This window comes from Notamacropus eugenii, chromosome 5, assembly GCF_028372415.1.
Source record: "Notamacropus eugenii isolate mMacEug1 chromosome 5, mMacEug1.pri_v2, whole genome shotgun sequence".
Taxonomy (NCBI): Eukaryota; Metazoa; Chordata; class Mammalia; order Diprotodontia; family Macropodidae; genus Notamacropus; species Notamacropus eugenii.
The window spans coordinates 328,793,483-328,813,361 of NC_092876.1; the positions used below are offsets into that span (position 1 = coordinate 328,793,483).

At 40.6% G+C, this 19,879-nt stretch overlaps 1 protein-coding gene across 2 annotated transcripts in view; it reads right to left on the reverse strand.

The window, feature by feature from the left end:
- ESYT3 (extended synaptotagmin 3) overlaps positions 1-13,986 on the reverse strand; it is a 94,661-nt gene extending 80,675 nt beyond the window's left edge. For both annotated transcript variants that reach the window (XM_072613537.1, XM_072613538.1), the window contains exon 1: positions 13,248-13,986. In XM_072613537.1, the coding sequence (XP_072469638.1) occupies positions 13,248-13,550 (303 nt within the window). In that variant the 5' untranslated portion in view covers positions 13,551-13,986. The remainder of the gene's footprint in view (positions 1-13,247) is intronic.
- Between the last annotated feature and the right edge of the window lie 5,893 nt (positions 13,987-19,879).

Consider the following 19,879-nt stretch of genomic DNA (forward strand, 5'->3'; position numbering starts at 1 on the left):
GGGGAGGGAGGGGGGTAGTGGGGAGTAGGTGGGGAGGGATAAAATCGCAATTGTATGGCAGTGATTGTTAAACATTAAAAAAATAAAAAATAAAAAAATAAAAAAATAAAAAAAAAGAAATCTTCCCCTCTTTTATTACCTGGGAATGTAAGGTATTCAACATCAAAGTCAACAAAATTTTTTCTTTAATCTAAACCTATTTCTTCTTCTCAATTTTCTGTATGCAGTAACCACTGTCCTCCTAATAAGAACCCCTTTGTCCTCCTCTAATTGCATTAAATTCCATTATAAGAAGTATTTTAAGTTCCTTTATAGTTTTCCATAAAAAAGGAGAAAGTAGATAACATCTAATTACTTCTTTTTTTTTTTAAACTATACCAAGCAAAATTAAAGATCATGGAAAGATTGTTGACAGATGTAAACAGTTTAGCCAGTTCCAACATTTTCTATTCCTCATTCTAGAGCAAGGGTTCCAAAGCTTGGGTACCCATGCCTCCAAGGGGTAGGAGATGCTTTTCCACGAACATGGTAAATATTTATTAAATAACTATATTATTCTATAAAAATTAATCAGACTCTTTATTTTATTTCTTGTATGCATGGGAAACTCAAAATTCATTTTCTTTTTCTATCGAATAGAGAATATGACAAGTTTTACAGAAAGTCAAAGGGTAGGAGTGAAAAAAGCTTGGGAACCCCTGTTCTAGAGCCTAAGGAAACATATATTTTAATTGTACTAAAATCTAATTTCTAAAAAAAGATTTTTTTTTTTGATTGGATAATTAAGGGAGTTTAGCCCAGTGATTTCACTGACTATTAAGAGAAGCTAATCTTTTCTAAGTTACAGTCTTATAATTGCCTGGGATACTGATAGATTAAGTGACCATAAAAAGGTCATATAGCTATTAGGAGTCAGGAGCAGGATTTGAATCCAGTTTTTCCTGGTCCAATCCCATCCACCTTCTGTGATGCTTCTCAATTTCGAAAATACTAATGTTAAAAAAATCAGTGTTTCCCTCTGACAAAGGTCACATTAATATACTAAAGTACAGCCTATAAAACACACACATACATAGAGAGCTTTTCATCTTAAAATCACTCTAAGATTATATAACAAAGACTCTTACTGTTGTGATGGCAATACTCTTAATGGACTAGCACAGGTGCATAAAACCAATTTGTGAGGAGCATTATAAAAGTGACTAACCCCAGGTAATTAGTCATTATTACAAAGGATCCTTCCATATGAGCTAATATGACTTTCTGCCAGGAACTTTTTGTGGGACATATGAACATTGAGCCTTCACTAAAGTCATAGAAGGCCATGTATTTAGAGCTAGAAGGAGCAAGAAGTCATCTTGTCCAACCCCTTTATTTTATAGATGGGGAAACTAAGACTCAGAGAGTTTAAATGGCTTGTCTAATGTCACATGAATAAATAGGTGTTAATGTCAGGATATGATATCAAATCTCTTTCTCTGATACCTTATTATGGTCTGAGATCTCAAAAGATCCTATCTATGGGTTTAGGCAAGGTCTTCCAGGTTTTGGTACTGGCAGGGCAGGCCATCTGAGGACTGGTTGTGCTAAGTGTAGAGGGTCTCAACATCAAAAGGTTAGCCTTGTGTAATAAAGTGCTTTGGAGATAACAACCAGGCAAGTCAATTGATCTGTATGTGCCTCACTTTCCTCATCTGTAAAATAAAGAGGTCATCCTCACATTGAAAAAATTAACAAAAAAAAGGAAAATGCAAAAGTTGGAGGATCTGTGGGAAGATGGGCACATTAAGGTACAATTGGTAGAGTTGTGTATTGGCCCAGAAATTCTGGAAAACAAAACTATATCCAAAAAGTTACTAAATGATATATATTTTTTGACCCATTGACACCACTAGTGGCCTCACATGCCAAGGAGATCAACGAACAAGAAAAAGGAGTCATATATACAACAATATTTATAGCAGCTTTTTTTGGCAAAAAACCGAGAAACTCGGGGAGTGCCTGTTCATCAACTGGGTAAGGGCTGGATGAATTGTCCTATATGAATTTAAGGGAATCCTACTGTATCTAATTCCATTGAATGTAATATATTATGAAAGGGGGAGTTTTAGAGAAGACTTGTATGAACTGACAGAGTGAAGCGAGTTGAAGCAGGAAAACAATTTCTACAATAATAATATCATAAAGACAAAAACCTTGAATCACCTAAGAATTCGGAGCAATACAATAGCCAACCACAGTGCCAAAGGACTACTGATGAAAAATGCTACCCACCTCCTGGTAATACAGAATTCATATATATATATATATATATATATATATATATATATACACACACATACACATATACATAATATATTATATATATACATATGCATATATATATGTACATACATAATATATGTATCATGTATACATATACATACAAATGCTGCCAATGTGGGAATTTGTTTTGGTTACCAATACATATTTGTTACAAAGGTTTTGTTATTCTTTTTTCTTTTCTAATGTGGGGTGAGGAGAGGTAGGAGAGAGAAAAAATTTAATTTTTTGTTAAAAAAATTAAATTTAAAATAAAATAAAATGAGAGAAGATGGACCAAATGTCCTTTATGATACTTTCCAATTCTAAACCTATGATTCTATGAACTGATGAAACAGTGGACTAAGGCACAGAGAAGTTAGTACCTATGTTGGGAGAGAGAGTATACCCTGAGCCCGAAACCACACATCCTTGAAAAATTGGAGAAAGTATTTTGGCATTCTATTGGGAATAAGAGACATCTGAAGTATGTTAACTAGCGTCAATAGGTACCAAAAAATGTTGATTTCCCTGTACTACCACTTTCCTATATTTCAAACACTCACAGTAAATACCCCAGCCTGTGATCTTTCAACAGAATAGAATGGAATAGAACTGGAACTTGAGGTCAAGGACTATTTTGTGTTTATCTTTTGTATCCCTGGCATGAGAGTGACGATAACAAGTAGTATAGTGAACAGAGAGCTGGCGTTGGAATCAGGAAGACTTAGGGTCAAGTACTGTCTCTGACACACAAAGGTGATATAACTGGGCAAATAAGTAACCTAACCACTGGATGTACCAGACAACTGTCTGGGACTCTATTGCAGAGCAGATACTGATCCGCACCAGTAGAGGAAGTTTTCTCTCCAGAGGTCCCAGAGTCACAAGAATGGAATCACAGTTTTCAAAAAAAAAAAAAAATCCTATTGAGACAGTGAATAGTCATGGACAAAGGAATTCCTGAAGAAGCAGGTTCAAATCTTGCCTCTAGAGCTGGAAGGGCCCTTAGAACTCATCTAATCTAACCCCTTCGTTTTACAGGTGAAGAAACTGAGGCCCTGAGAGATTAAGTGACTTTCCCAAGATTAAGGTCATCCAAGTAGTCCCTGGCAGGGTTAGGATTGGAACACATATCCTCCAACCCCAGTGCATCTTCTGCTGCTTTTTGCTGCCTCCAGTCATACTAGATGTGACCATGGGAAAATTGCCTAACTTCTCAACGTCCTAGACATCTCTCTCAGGCTACAAATTACAAAGAGGGTGCCGAATCAATGGACAAAGCTTCCACACCTGAGTTCCTTACATGATGAAACCACAGATTACACATGTGTGCACGAGTACACACACAGAAATCCCTGTGTGCATCTATCACACTGACGTGAACCTTGCTTGTTGAAAAGATAAAAAGGCAATAAATAAACGATCATGGATTAAAAAAAAGGTGGTGGTTACTTACTAATTCCAGGGAACAATGACACTAACTATTCCTTTTAAGGGAAATCTGTAGCTGCCTGGCACAGGGGAAGGGTATTTACCAATACACACTGAAACTGTGCTAATATGAACAGTTGTGTCAAATGACCATCAAAATTCTTTAGTCTTACCACATCACAAGAAGATATTTTACCATGAAATTCTGCAGGTGGGGGTGGAAAAGCATGTTTTGTAGTTTGAATAACTTTTAATAAACTTATGATGACACCTTCCCTTCTCTGGGCATCAATTTGCTTATCTGTAAAATGGGAATAATACTGTGCACCTTCCGCAACTGTTGTAAGAAAAGTGCTACAGGATAGCTACAAAGTATTAAATATAAGCTTGTGCATATTCCCTCCCAAATACAACAAAACTGATTTTTAAAAACAAAACAGCGAAGCCTAGGCAAAATGTTATGCAAAAGTTGAGGAGGGTAAGATTATTTTCACCTGGTGAGAGGTGGTTTGGGTTGAGGGCTGGGAAGACTTCATGGAAGAGGTGGCACTGGAGTTGGATCTTTATAAATAGGTCTCCTTTTTTGTAAGTGGATTAGGCTAAAGTGGGTTGAGGAATGGAGAGTGGAGTCTCTTGTGTTTTCAGTGTGAATAAAATTATGAATATGAGAAATGGTAGGACAAAAATAGAGATGGTGTGTATTTGAGTAATCTACGTTGGATCAGAGTATATGAAGAGAAGCAGAAAAGAGATAAACTTGGAAAGGGAGGTCAGAACTCTATCCTGATTAGCTCCTTATCTCAGTCTTGAAAACAACTATTCCAAACCATTCTCTTCTCTCCCCATCAACCATCCCCTTTACCACACACTTAGGACATTCCTACTTCATGTAGATAATTGAGACCATCCAATATTAATTTCATCAACTTCCATTAAAACTCGGCATCATGACCAGCTCTTCCTTTTTTCACGCTAGTCATAAGATACAGCCCCACAGTTCCTTAAAGTTGATCTGTTTACCTATGACCTTAACCTTACATGTTTTCTTGTCTTCTCTCATCTTCAATACCTCCGTCTCCATTGGCTACTTCCCATCTGCCTACAAACTTGCTCAGGTCCCCCCAATCCTTGACTTGACTTTCCTCGCCTATCAAACTACTGTCCCATTGTTCCCTCCCTTTCCTTGCCAAATTTCTTGAAAAAGTTGTCTACATTCAATGCTTTCATTTCCTTATTACCCATTCTCCTTGGTCTCTTGCAATCAAGTTTCCATCCTTACCTTGCTATTGAAAGTGCTAATAAAACACTATCAGTGCTCCTAATTACCAAATTCAGTGACTCTTTTCAGGCCTCCTCCTTTAGCTCTCTGCTAAATGACATTGCTGAGCATCTTCTAAAGCAGGGCTTCTTAAACTTTTTTCATTCGAGACCTCTTCAGCACTTCTTAGATGGCCACATATGGGGTTGTGGCCCACAGTTTAAGAAGTGCTTGTAAGGCACACTTTTTCATATTGCAGAATCAGAGGTACCACACTCATTTCTCCTCCTCTTCCTACATCTCTTAACTTCCTTATCCATCTCCATTAACCCATCAGCATCTTCCTGCTCCTTCAGTATAACTGTTTCTTAAGGGGTCTGTTATGGTCATCGTCATCTTCTTCATCTTCTTCCTCTTTCTCCCCTTCTCCCTCTTTCCCCAGGCTTTTTCCATCACTCTGAAGATGACTCTTATATTATGCTCCAGGTCCTAGCCTTCAATAGCTTTCAGGATGTCTCTTTTTTCCAGGATTCCCCATCAACACCTCAAACTCAGCACATTTAAATATAGGCCCATTATTTTCCCAACTAAACCTGCTCTTCCTTCTGTCAGTGATATTACTATCCACTTGGTCTCCTACATTCATAAGCTTGGTGTAATCTTTGACTCTTCCCTCTCCCTCACCTCTCATATGCGACCAGTTACCAGATTGTATTGATTTCATCTCTGCAGCATCTCTCACAACCATTCCTTCCTCTCTGTCTCCACTATCACTGCCCAAATGAATTCCATTTGAATTGTCTTAGGGAGATTCTGAAGTTCACCTGGCAGGATAAGGTACCAGACACTGAAGTCCTTACCTGAACTAAACTGCCGAGCATTCAAACTATGCTTCAGAGAGTGCAACTCTGATGAGCTGGCCAGGTTGTTTGAATGTAAAATATATGCTTGCCAAAAAGATTGTTTTATGGAGAACTCACACAGGGCAAGTTCTCACATGGTGGTCAAAAGAAGCAATACAAGGACATTCCCAAGGTCTCCCTTAAGAACTTTGGAATTGAGTGTGTAGCATGGGAGACGCTGGCACATGACTGCTCAGCATGGCATGCCCACATCAGAGAAGGAGTTGTGCTCTGTGAGCAAAGCAGAATTGAAACAGCTCAAAGGAAACACAGGATGTGCAAATTTAGAGAATCCACCCAAATGTTCACATGGAATATTTGTGCCTGACTTGTGGTAAAGCACTCGGAGCTCCTACTAGTCTGATCAGTAACAATCAGAAACACAGAAACTTGACTCTATCACAGTGATGTCATTGTGGTCCTCTTTGAGAGTGAAAGACAACAGCCAATCACTGCCTGAGTATAGGCATTCATTAAAAACTCACAACCACCCACCTGTTCTATTATAATAACCTCAGAACAGGTCTCCTCACCTCCATTTCCTCAATTGTGAGGATAAAATGAGATACTTATAAAGCTCTTTACTAACCCTAAAGTGCTTCATAAATGGTGGCAATTATTATTGGTGGCATTACTACATATAAAGGAACTTGCCTGAGAGTACTTGGCAGTATGTGACTTACTACAGTAGGAAGATTAGAAGTCATAAGCAAAGCTACATTCCTCAGGTTAGAGCCATGAGGAGCCTCAATCCCTTGGGTGTTGGCATGAGAGGACTGGAAACCCACATTCCATCACATTTATTGCCAAATACATATCTTGTTACTGATTATTTCATGAGGCATCATTGAGATGTGGAGGAGCAAGACTCAAAGTGGCATGACTTGTGGTACAGGGAAAATAGTGCTAGATTTCGGAGTCTGAAGATCTGAGATTTGAAGTAGAAGAGTGAGAATTTGGACCTATATGAATCCGAGCAAGTCCCTTAATCTCTCTGCATTTCTGTCTTCCAGTTTTTAAAACAAGAAGATTGGACAGGGGTAACAAAATAGTTTTAGAGATAAAGGATCTAGTTTTAAATCTCAGCTCTGCTACTTACTTCCTGTACAATCCTGGGCAGCCAGGTGGCACAAGGGATAGAACTCCAAGCCTGGAGTCAGACAGACTCATCTTCCTGAATTCAAATCTGGCCTCATACACTTACTAGCTATGTGACCTTGGACAAGTCACTTAACCTCCATCTGCCATAGTTTCCTCATCTGTAAAAATGAGGATAGTAATAATTAAAAAATAATAATAGCACCTGCCTACCAAAGTTGTGAGGATTAAAGTAAGATTTGTAAAAATGCTATATAAATGCCAGTCATCATTATTATCTTCCTCCTACGATCTTTGAGTTCCCCTTTCAGCTCTAAGTTCTATGATGCTATAACTAAAATGTTGTATGCTGAAGCTGCCTATCCCTTCCAGGGGACAGACCCAGACCAAAAGCTAACTAGATTTACATTATAAATTCTCAGGGACCTTGAAAGGTCATCTAAGTCTACTTCCCTTACTCCAAACAGAACCACACCTAGTCCAAGTCTCTCCAAATAAAAAGTCTTTTGTTGTCACCTTTTTAAAAGAGACCCTAGAGTTCCAAGGATCGCACTTTATGATCTAATTGTTGAGCGACCAGGCCAGTAAAAAGCCATAATTCTTTTTACTTCCTCTTCAATTAAGAAAAGTATCAATACAGGAAAGGTAGTTGTACTCAGACTTCACAATAATCACAACTGTATTGGTCTACAAGAGGCAGCCTAGCAGACTGAGAGCAAGCATCCAAGTAAGGAAGACCAAGTTTCAAGTCCCATCCCTTTGACAAGTCCTGGCTGTGTGCCTCCAGCAGGCACTTAACTAGTCAATGACACACTCTGAGGCTACAAGTTGCAAGTTGCTAGTCTGCCATGGTAGAGGACATATTCTCATCAGGAATAACTACATTGATGAAATAAGCAACATATCCATGACCTTCCCCCTCCCCAAATATATCAAAATACAAATCTATAGAATCTCAGACTGTCGATGGGGTGGAGGGAAAGTAAGACACTCAGGATTTTACCTACTTGAAGGGAAGGGAGAAGTACAGACTATAGAACTGAAATGTGTCTCACCTTTTCCATCATGATATTCTAGAGATAGAGACATATAGGGGGAAGGAGGGAGGGAGAGAGAAAGAAAGAGACAGAGAGAATGCATCCAAGAACTGGAGAATGCGTGGCAAAAAACCCACAAAGCATTACCAGCTGATTGGCAACCCTTGATGGGTCCTGAACTCTTCAGCAGAAATGATCATAGCTGATCCTCAAGCACCTACAATCCTGGGAGAAATGAACTGGAACTTAATTCAATTAAGATCAACATATAGTGAGCCTAATTTGGTTACTTCATTGTTTGTTTCTTGGCAATTGGAGTTAAGTGGGTTGCCCAAGGTCAGACACCTAATAGTCTAAGGCAGTATTTGAACTCAGGTCCTCCTGACTCAGGGTAGGCATTCTATCCAGTCCACCACAAAGCTGCCCCCAGACAGGCTCGTTTCAAATTTTTGCCTCTCACAGCTTTTTTTTTTCTTTCATGCAGCTCCAATAGCTTCTTCTTCGTCATCTTCTCTCTCCAAATTATGCATCCTTCAAGGTTTACCTCTACCATAAAGTCCTCCCAGGGACTCAAAGTGTTTCTTCTTTTCCCAAACCCCTATCTGAGAGATTTCTTTCACTGTTTACATGTGAATATCCTGTTTCCATAAACAGATGATATAGCCTAGGACCTTTCCTCTTCTAATACTTCAATACAACAAACATCTTATGCATCAACTATATGGAAGGCACTGGAGATTTTTTGGATCTTAACCTCTAGAAGCAACTCAAATATAGGTCAAATGCATGAATTCTTTTCCGGGTGCTCTACACCCTAATTCGGACTTTTTTCCCACCCTCAAACTGCAGCATTGTGTCTGCAGAAAAGAAGATGATCTCATCTGTGATTGAAAGTTTCTTAGTCCAGCTTCAGCATTGTGAGATGGAGCACAAGGATTATGGGGCTGGGAAGAGAGCACCTGCTGCTTCATGCCTACCCTCCTGAGAAACAGTCTCTGTTTCTACCTGAGTTCTAAATATTTGGTCTTTGGGGGCTGAGGGTTAATTCCTGACTCCAATAGGAATCCAAATAGCTGTCCATTTGGAGATGCCTGAATGTGAGGTGCCTGTCCCTTTCCTTGCGTAGTCCATTCTAGCTGTCACTTGTAAAAAGTTTCAGTACAGGAAAAGTAGTTATATTTATACTCCAAAATAATCTGAACCATTTATGTCTACAAGAGGCAGTCCAGCAGATTGAGGGCAATCATCCAAGTAAGGAAGACCAAGGATCAAGTCTTACCCTTGACATGTCAGGTTCAGAATTTGAGAAAGAAGGGGGAAAAATACTGCTTTATTTTTTCCTAATGACTTTAAGAAGCAATGTGATAAAGTGGGTGGAGTGCTGGATATGAAATAAGGAAGATCTGAGTCTGAATGCCAGCCCTGACACCAGCTCAGTGATCATGAAACAAATCACTTCATATCTCAATTTCCTTATCTGCAAAATCTGTCGTAATCACCTCACAGGATTGTTGTTAACTCTCAAATGAGCTAATGTGTAACCTTTAAAAGCAGTTCTTAACCTTCTTTGTATCATGAAGCCCTTTGGCAGTCTGGTGGAAGTTTAAGGATCCCTTCTCAGAGCAATATTTTAAATGTATAAAAATGTAGAGGAGTACAAAGGAAACAGATTATCTTGAAATAAAGACATATTTTCCCCCTATCCAAGTTCATGGACCCCTTGGAGTTCCATGGACCCCAGGTTAAGAACTCTTGCTTTAAAAGTATTATATTCATGTCAGCTATTATTGTATTTTTCCTGTCCCTGTGAACTCTCAAATTAGAAAAACTAGCTGGGTAACTCCATTTCAGAGAATGGCATGTGAACATTAACATTATCATGGGTCAAACCACATCCTAGTCATCTTTCAAACCCCAGCTGCTCTCAGACTAAAGTCTCCCCCAACTGATGCCAGCTCACACTGTTCCCTCCTGCCTCTAGACAGTGCATGGCTCCTTTGACGCTCAGTTAATTGCCTTACATCATTATTTTTACTTTTCATATGTGTATTTAACCTCTCCAGCTCAATTATAATATCTTCCAGGACAACTACACATGTGTACCAGGAATGCCAATAGCCTGAGCAGACCAGGGAAAAAAAAGATATGTTGGGTGGAAAAAATATATATTCACTTCCGAAGGTTCAAGGAAAATCAGGATGATCCCTTGTCAGGGATGTCAATTGCAGAGGGGATTCCCACATTCTGCAGGAGGTAGGATTAGAGAGCTAGAAGGGCCCTTTCAATTCTAAAAGTCTCTGATTCAAACATATAACTAAGAGTTGAATGATAATAACCATCCCAGTACTGTAATAGGAGGCAGTAAAAATAATCAGTCACCCTCTATAGCAGTATTTAAAATTCAAAGCCTTCCTCTTAAGAATATGTTTTTTGTTGTTCAGTCATGTCTGACACTTTGTGGCCCCATTTGGGGTTTTCTTGGCAAAGACACTGGAGTGGTTTGCCATTTCCTTCTCTGTACATTTTACAGATGAGGAAACTGAGGCAAACAGGGTGTGATGATTTGCCCAAAGGAACACAACTAGTAAGTGTCTGAGGATGAATTTGAACTTGGGAAGATGAGTCTTCCTGATTCTAGGTCTTACTCTTTATCCATCATGTCTAGCATTATGAACCTAATATTGCTACATTTACCCAAACTATTCTTGAACCTACTTATTTATCCTTTTGGCCTCCTTATCATAATCTTCTTTAAAAAACAGGATTCCACACATTTTCCACACACTTTGTAAAGGAGCATTTCCTTTTATTTTCCCTAAAACCACTCTGAGATTTGGTGACCAAGGACACGCGTATCCCCATCAATAACTTTTAGTGCGTTGTAATAGTAGAAAAGAGTAATGGATTTGGAACCAGAGGACTTGGTTTGAACTCTGACTCTGGCACTTATTTAGTACCTGTGTTAGGCAGGTCACTTAATCCCTAAGAACCTTAATTGCCTCATCTGTAAAATGAGGGTTCTGGACTAGATGACCTTCAAGGTCCCTTCCCTTTCTTAATCACATGATACAGAGACTAGGGTGTCTAGGGTATCACTTTATCTTTTGCTACTTTATCCCCCTCTAGAAGAATATTAATGATGCAGATAAAGACAAAGGCTTGGGAGCATCACTTGACTCCAGGCATTATCCCTGGCTATCCTATGTGCCTGGGAATACTTTCCCTTCTCTCCTATGAGTACTAACCCCCCTGGCTTCCCAACTAAAATTCCAACTTCTCCAGGAAGTCTTCTCCAACCCTCTTTAATTAATTCTAATGTTTTTCCTCTGTTAATTATTTCCTATTTATCCTGCATATAGCTTACTTTTTATATATTTGTGTGCATGTTGTCTCCCCTATTACATCACAAGCTCATTGAGAGCAGGGATTTGTCTTTTGCCTGTTTTTGTATCCCCAGAGTTTAACATGGTCCCTGGCACATAGCAGGCAATTAATTAACGTTTGCCGATCAATTGTTTGTCTTGTATCAGTTTTTTTCCCATAGTTCTGAAAACAGGTCTGACCACATGGGCCATTATAGCACAGGAAAATTTCCCCACTGGGTAGACATCTGGATTCTATTTTCTCTTTTCCTGGGATGATACTGATATTAGACATTTGTCCTTTTAGAATACTTGCCTTGGGTTGGATAAACTTAACTGTCTATTAGTCACTCCTCTACCTCCACAGTAAACATCAGAAAAGACAACTCTGTGAGAAGATGCAGGTCCTCAGGACTTAAAAGGGATGACCCTTACCTCAATTTTGCTTGGCACTTTGATGGGAAAGATTTCGAGATGGAAGAGTTGGCGGTGTCAGTGGGACCCCAACAGAGTGTAAGGTTGTGTCAGGTAAGAAGCTGGAATACTGGGGAGGTGGGCAGAAGGAGGTCATAGCATGCCGCCTTATCCCATACCTCTCTCAAAGTTGGACCTGGAGGATGGGCACTTAAGGAAATGGATTCTCTTTCTTCTTTTCTTGCCTGTCTTCATCCAAACTTACAAGTTTGAAGCTTACCCATTTTGAGACGTGTTCTGTTTATTCCCTTCCTCTCCATCTCTGTTTTATTTTTTATCTCAGTTCTCTACCTGATTATATCACGAAATTGAGATTTTGGGGGTTGTATTTATGAAAGTCTTATTTCCTTTAATTATTTTTAAATGGGTGATATCAATGCTTCCAATTTCCCTTTAAAAAAAAACAAGAATAATTTTAACTGAAAGTTGATGTTGCTGTTTACTTGAGTGTTGGGCACGACTGATTTTTTCTTTTGTGATCCAGTGGCCTTCAATTCTTAAAAAAAAAATAAGTTTCCTATCTCTGCCTTATAAGGCCTGTGAGGGACAGCAGAAAGAAAACTGAATTTGAAGTGAAGGTTAGTTTCGAATCCAAGCTCTTCTGTTTACTGTCGTGGGATCTTGGGTATGATCTTGGGAAAGTCATTTCCCTTTTTCTGGGTCTCAGTTTACTCATACCTAAAATAATGGTGTTGGATTAAATGAGCTCTAAGATCTTTTCAAACTCTAAATCCAATATTATTCTATGAACTGTTAGTGGGGAAAACAACACTGGGGCCAGCTAAGATATGAAAGAACTGAGATGAGGAGTTTGCTCCCTGAGAGGGAGGAGCAAAGGGGTGTCACCCAAAGACCGGGGAGCAATCTCTCCCTCTTCTCATCTTCCAGCACACCTTGCCTTTACAACAGATACCTTGTGGAAACTGCTTTCTGTTAGAGTTAGACTGAAAACTCCTCGAGAAGCCAGAGAGTCTCATCTATCTTTGTACATAATGAATGAAGGCAAAGTATGTTCTGTAAGGGAGAAAACTTTCCGGGACAGCAAGCAAAGCAAAACCCAGTTGAAGGCTAACTGAATGTACACAACAGAACTGGTTAGATGTGAATGGGAAGGAAACCAAAGTAACAGGAGGCTGCGGCAGGCTCCCTCCGCTTTAAAGTTTCTATATTTCCCTATACTAGACAGTGCGGTCTTGGCCAGATTTCCTTCCCCGATTGAAATAAGGGAGAGGAAGCTGCCCTCTCCGAGGTTTCTACATTGGTTTCCAGTTCTAACACGCTATCAGATCCTCCTGGGTGGTGGCTGGTATCCTCCTCCTTCCCTTCCTTTCCCCCTCCTCAGACACTCACTGCCCCTTCGGCTCCAGCCCCGCTCACTCACCCAGGCTGGCAGCTGCTGGTGCCGGAGCTCCTTGCCGATTAATTGGCGTTCATTGTCCAAGAACTCGAAGGCGGCAGCGAGGCGCGAGTGCTTCCAGCGCCGGTTCTTGCGCCACCACATCCACAGGAAGGCTCCGAGGATCAGCCAGCTGAGGCTCAGCCCCAGGTAGCCGGCCAGGTAGACGGGAGCCAGGTAAAGCAGCACCCGAGCCACGAAGCCGTACAGCTCCGGCAGCAGCTGGCTGGGCAGCTGCGGCTCCGTGATTCCCGGCTCCGCCCGCGCTGGGCACCCCTGCGTCTCCATCTCCCCAGCGGCTTGTCTCCACAGCGCTGCGCCGCCCGGGGTCTCCTGCTCTTCCTACAGGCGCTCACCCGGGGGTAGGGACGCGCGCTGTGGGGCAGGGGTACATTTGCTCCTCTGGCAGATGAGGCCCAGGACTGGAGGAGGTCGCGGCTAAGCTCCAGCCGCTCCTCACTCAGCCCTTTCACACAGCCACCGCCCACCGGCAGCGTTCGTGCGCTCTCAGTGGCGGACTGGGGAGCATCCAAAGCCACGAGGGCGTTCCCCTTCCGGGGCTCCGCCCTATCAGAGCCCGCCCTGTAAAGACGTCCAGGTGGAGCGGGCAGCTTAAAGAACCGGGCTGTGGACCATCGAGAAGCAAAGGTGGGGCAGATCACGGCACAGACCACCTTACCTGGAAGGATGCAGACACGCCTCCTTTGGATGAAAGAGGCCAGGTGGTAAGCAACAAGTTGTTATGTTAATTAACTGCCCCGGACGTAACGTGGTCCAAATCACCACCTGTCTTAGTGCTGGTTTCCAAAAGAGGGTGAAGAGATTCCTTCCACCCTTCCCTGGGACATCTTCCTTTGTTCGGGTAAATCATGTTTGAATAAGTTATTCAATAAAGGAAAATTCTCACCAGGAACTCCTTAGAGATGCTTCCTAAATTAAAACAAACAAACCAAAAACAACGACAACAAAAAACTACTTTCTCCTAGGGGGACAAATATACTTGTGGATAGAGGTGATCCAATTAATACACTCTATTCACACTTTCAAAAAATCTTGTTAAGGTGACATACAAGAGACAGGAGAATATGGTGGAGAGTTTGGAGTAAGGCAACCTGAATTTGAATTCTGCCTCAGATGCTTACTGTGTGGCTCTAAGCAAGTCACTTAACTGCTGTTTGCTTCAATTTCCTCATGTGTCAAATGTGTCACTTGTATTCAATAGCCTAAATTTAGTATCATATAGTAACAAAGGCTGTTTAAAAAAAAACAGCTAAGTTACTAAGGGGTTTTAATCAGACATCAAGTAGCCCTGCATATGTCAGGGACCCCTAAACTGCCTCAGTGTAGTTATCTTCCTTAACTTTTAAAAATAAATATTCAATGAAGGGGGTGTCCAGTGAAACATTCATGATTACGAAGTATTCGAGCAATACAAGTTTGTTAAGCTCTCTCTCTCCTAAGGCGGTAGGGGCAAACTACAGGAAGATTGCTTATCCCTGCCTCAGTGCATGGATAACTGACAGGTGACTAAGTGCTGACAGATTGGACATAATGCATGGGGAGAGGGTAGAAAATCATAATATAGTCATATATATTGAAATTATGATTCAGTAAAGGAAACCAGAAGCCAGTGTAGATTATTCTATATTATTTTGGCAGACGTTGACCCAATGTCAAATGGATAAAAAAAGTCAAACTAGAATATTGTTACCTTATATTAATAAATCAAGAATCTGTGAGGTTTCCTCAATGTGGGGACTCTACCCATGCACATCACAACCATCAAAGCTTACTAGATACATTTTTAGAAGACTGTATTTTATGGTAAGTTATGTTATATACACATATATAATACAAGGTGTGATACTAACTGATACAAGAGTGATACTGTACTCTGTACTCAAAGTTGATTAGATTATATCAGAAGCCACAATTGATACTGACAACTAGAGCATATCTAAAGAAGGGAAAGCAGATTGTCTGGTTCGATGTCTCATCTCTATCAAGTGTTCTAATTTGGCATTTGCTTTGACCTTTACTTCAATCAGTCCGTCATCTGATGGTACAAAGACAGCTAATTCTGAAAAAAGAAAACAACCCTGGTAGCTACAACTATATCCGTTCATGTCTGATCTGTTAAGATAATCAATTACATTTTAAAATTACGTACTTTGGTACTTGCTATTTTCAGCATCTTCCAACTCTTTGCTATAAGAGAATGTACATGAGTGAGGCTTCTAACTATTCTACAAGATTTTGCCCTCTTTCATTTCTTCATCCTCTACCAGTCTTCACTGCCCTATTTTCACATAGAAATAATTGAATAGTAGCATATATTAGAGTATATTTAATTTGTATTATTTTGTCAAGTACAAAAATTCTATGAAGAGCCTCATCACCTGCAATAGATGTTGGCACCCAAGATGAAATTTTCTTCATAGGGAACTGCTTCCTTATACTCAATTCAGCCACTACAAAAGGAGATGATCAAAACTGACATGAAATGTTTCTTGTTCCCCTGTGGATATGTGATAAAACCAACTCCTCGATTCCCCCTGAGAGCTGGGAAGATTGTTGGGCTGCTATAGTGGTGGCCATAGGTGCTGTAGGTGCTCATGGTTTAGTGGATAGAGAGCTGGTCCTGAAGTCAAGAGGCCCTAGGTTCAAGTTTCAAGTCTGAGACCTATTGTCTATTCCCACCTCAAATGCTACTGTTGTCATCAAGATGCAAAGGGGACACTCAGGGCTCCTATTGGCAATATGAGTTAAGAATAGGAAGGGAAAGAAGCATGTAGAACTTCTATGCATCATTTCAATTATTTCATTTGGAGAAGAAAGGAAGTATATGGGGGGAGTTGTGGGGGAGAGGAGATGAGAGTCAAACAATTGTTTCAAGCGCTTCTGAACGAAGCAGGATACCTTCCATCTTATCCTTCCTTATGTACTACCCTATGCATAGAAGACCTTAAGAGCCCTTCTTCAAAGATAATGCTTTTGATTAAGTAAAATTTCACTTAGATCACTATCTCCCTCTAGACTGCCCCCTCACCACCTTGGAACCTCAATTTTCCATCTGTGAAATAGCCTTTAAAATTGTTTAAATTTTAAATTTAATAAATAATTTAATTTTTAATTTACATTTTAAGTATTTTAGTCTTTTATCAATTACATGTAAAAACATTTAAATCTTTTATAATTTTAATTTCAAATTCTCCCCTTTCTCCTCCCCCATCATTGAGAAGGCAAGCAATTTGATGAAGGTTATACATGTTCAGTCCTGCAAAATATTTCCATATTAGTCATGTTGTGAAAGAAGACACAGCCAAAAATAACCCAAGAAAAATAAAGTTAAAAAAACCCCAGTATGCTTTGATCTGCGTTCAGATTCTACTAGTTCTTTCTCTGGAGGTAGATAGCTTTTTTCATCTTAGGTCCTTCAGAATTATCTTGGATCTTTTTATTGCTGGGAATAGCTAAGTCTTTCACAGTTGATCACTGTAAAATATTGCTGTTACAGTGTACAACGTTCTCCTGGTTCTGCTCACTTCACTTTGTCAATTCGTTCAAAATATTTCCAGGTTTTTCTGAAAGCATCCTGTTCATCATTTCCTATAGCACAATAGTATTTCATTGCAAATCATGTACCACAACTTGTTCAGTCATTCCCCAATTGATGGGCAGCCCCTCAGTTTCCAATTATTTGCTACCACAAAAAGAATTGCTATGAATATTTTTGTACATATATGCCCTTTTAATTTTTCCTCTTTGATCTGTTTGTTATACAGAACTAGCAGCGGTTGGTATGGTTGGTGTCCTTCATTCTAGAAGAGTACCAAATGATATCACCATGATAAAGTGAAGTTTCAGTATGTAACACTGTGGCTGATCAGACCAATATGAGCTAAGAATGCTCGACCACAGATTGGGCACGGATAATCCATGTGAACATTTGGGGTGGTTACTCCAAATTTGCACATCCTAAGTGTGCTGTTTCAATCCTGCTTTGTTCATGGAGCACAGAATCCTTTCTGATGTGTGAATAGTTCATGTTGATAAATTATTCCAAAGGAAAAATTAATGTTGATAATTTTAGACACTGCAGAAGACTGATCAAGGGGATTCTTTTTCCAGGTGAATAGTTGTTTCTCAAATCATACCACTTATTTAGCCTGTGTTTTTGTTGTATGAGTATCTCCTGCCTTTCCTCTAACATTCTGTACAAGAGAACTATGACATCAGGGAGGTGATGCCGTGACATGCAAGTGAATTGGATTTAAGTGAGGGAGGGCTGCGCAAAGTCACCAGCCTTACTTTCTCCTCTGGAGCCATATGGATCCAGTGTCCAGATATAGGTCAGGATGAGTGAATATGGGAGATGCAGTGGGAAACCTTGGCCTTTTTAAGCTAAGGTCTTTAATTGATCTTAGTTTGACTGAGGCAATGCCTATTTGGTGATAAAGACTACTCAAAAAAAAAAACAACAACAACAACAAACCAAAAAGAAAACAATCTGGGAGGGTAAGACCCTCAAGGTTTCTGGCCAAAACAGAAAAACTGCTAATTTTATTCACTCTGAGCCAATCAGGGCCCAAACAATGACTAAGTGAGGACTCTGGCTGTGCACAAAGATACCTGCTGAATGGAAGCAAGCTTTATTATCACTAACAATGAAGGCTGGGCCACATTAGTCACTGGAAAATCATGTGGCTTCGAGTTTTAGCTGCTCAAGTTCTGACTGAATGCTTCTGAATGGTACCTAGGGTGTCAATCAGAGACAGCAGGCAGGGAATATGTGGGACAATGCCATGGGGTACCATTGTTGTTGGCCACTTGCAAAGCATTAGCCAGCAAGTCATTTTGTAAGCCCTAATTAATTTCTTCCACACTCCCTCAGGGAGGCCAGTGTTGCTACACCACCATTCCTTTAGAAATACCATATTCTCTCTCTAATGCTTAATGGAATAGGTGGCATAATGCCCTTTTGTGCTCAGCTGCTGTTTCTCCATTCACAAGTGGAGCTAAGTTTACTTTAATTTGTAAGATCATAGATTGAGAGCTGGAAGGGACTGCAGACCTATCAAGTCCAATATCTTTATTTTACATGTGGGAAAACTGACTCTGGGGGATGTTAAAAGGTGACTTACCCAAGGTCATGCAGGGATTAAGTATTAGGGTGGGCTTTGAATCAGAGCCCCCAATGTAATAAAATAGAACAACTGGCTCCAGGTTCCTGCTACCTGAGGGTAGCAGGTATAAAGGGATCACATGGCATAATCTCCAGTTCCTTCCCTTTGGAGGCCTGTCTCCCAGGAGGACAAGCTGGGAAACTGTTCTCTGGAATTGTTTGAGTCTTACATTTTATAAGGTATGTCTGGGACAGCTAGGTGGTACAATGAGTGAATAGAATGCTTGGCCTGGAGTGAGTTCAAATCTGGCCTCCACTTATTAGCTGTGTGACCCTTATCAAATCAGCTAACCCTGTTTGCCTCAGTTTCCTCATCTGTAAAATGAGCTGGAGAAGGAAATGGTAAATCACTCCAGTATCTTTGCAAAAAAACATCAAATGGAGTCATGAATAGTTGGACAGACTGAAATGACTCAACAACAACATTAATTATTCTATAATAGGGGGCAGAGCCAAGATGGCAGAGTAGAAAGATGCATATACTCTAGTGCTTCCCCCACAGCCCACCAAATGCCTTAAAAAATGACTCTCAACAAATTCTAAAGCAGCAGAAGCCACAGAACAACAGAGTGAAAGAGATTTCCAACCAAAGGTAACCTGGGAGGCTGAAGTCCAGCCCTGGCCACACAGCACTGGGAGCAACAGGACCTGGCAGAATTCCCAGCAGGGAGGGTCCCAGATCCCACAACCCACAAGCGACAAAGAAAGCTCCAAAGGTCAGTGTGGGAGGGCTTTCCCAGCTGGGAGACAGAGGCACAGGGTTCCCCCAACACTGGTCCTAGGTGGCAGCAGCAGTGCACTGGCAGCTACACAGAAGCAGCCTGGGTCCATTGTCCAGGCAGTTCAGCTTAAAGCCTCTGGCAGAATTGAGCAGCTGATCTGAACCTCAGCCCTCAGTGGCAGTGCCCCCTACACCCAAAGCCCCTGGGGGAGTTGAGCAGCTGATCTGAATCTCAGCCTTGAACACAGTACTGGGGAGAGGAGGAGCACTAAGACCCTCCTCTTGATAAAGGATTCAGAAGTCAAGTAACTGGCTGGGAAAATGCCCCAAAAAGGAGAAAGAATAAGACCAAAGAAGGTTACTTTCTTGGTGAACAGCTGTCTCCTTCCATCCTTTTGGATGAGGAAGAACAAGGCATACTGTCAGAGGAAGTCAAGGCTTCTGCCTCCAGTACCTCCAAAATGAATATGAAATGGACTCAGGCCATAGAAGAGCTTGAAAAGCATGTCAGCAGCCTGCTAAAGGAGAACCAAAAAAATGCTGAGGAAAATAACACCTTTAAAAAGAGGCTAACTCAATTGGAAAAAGAGGTCCAAAAATCCAATGAGAAAGAGGCTTTAAAAAGCAGAATTAGCCAAATGGAAAAGAAGGTCCAAAAGCTCACTGAACAAAATAGTTCTTTAAAAGGGAGAATCCAGTTCAGGGAAACTA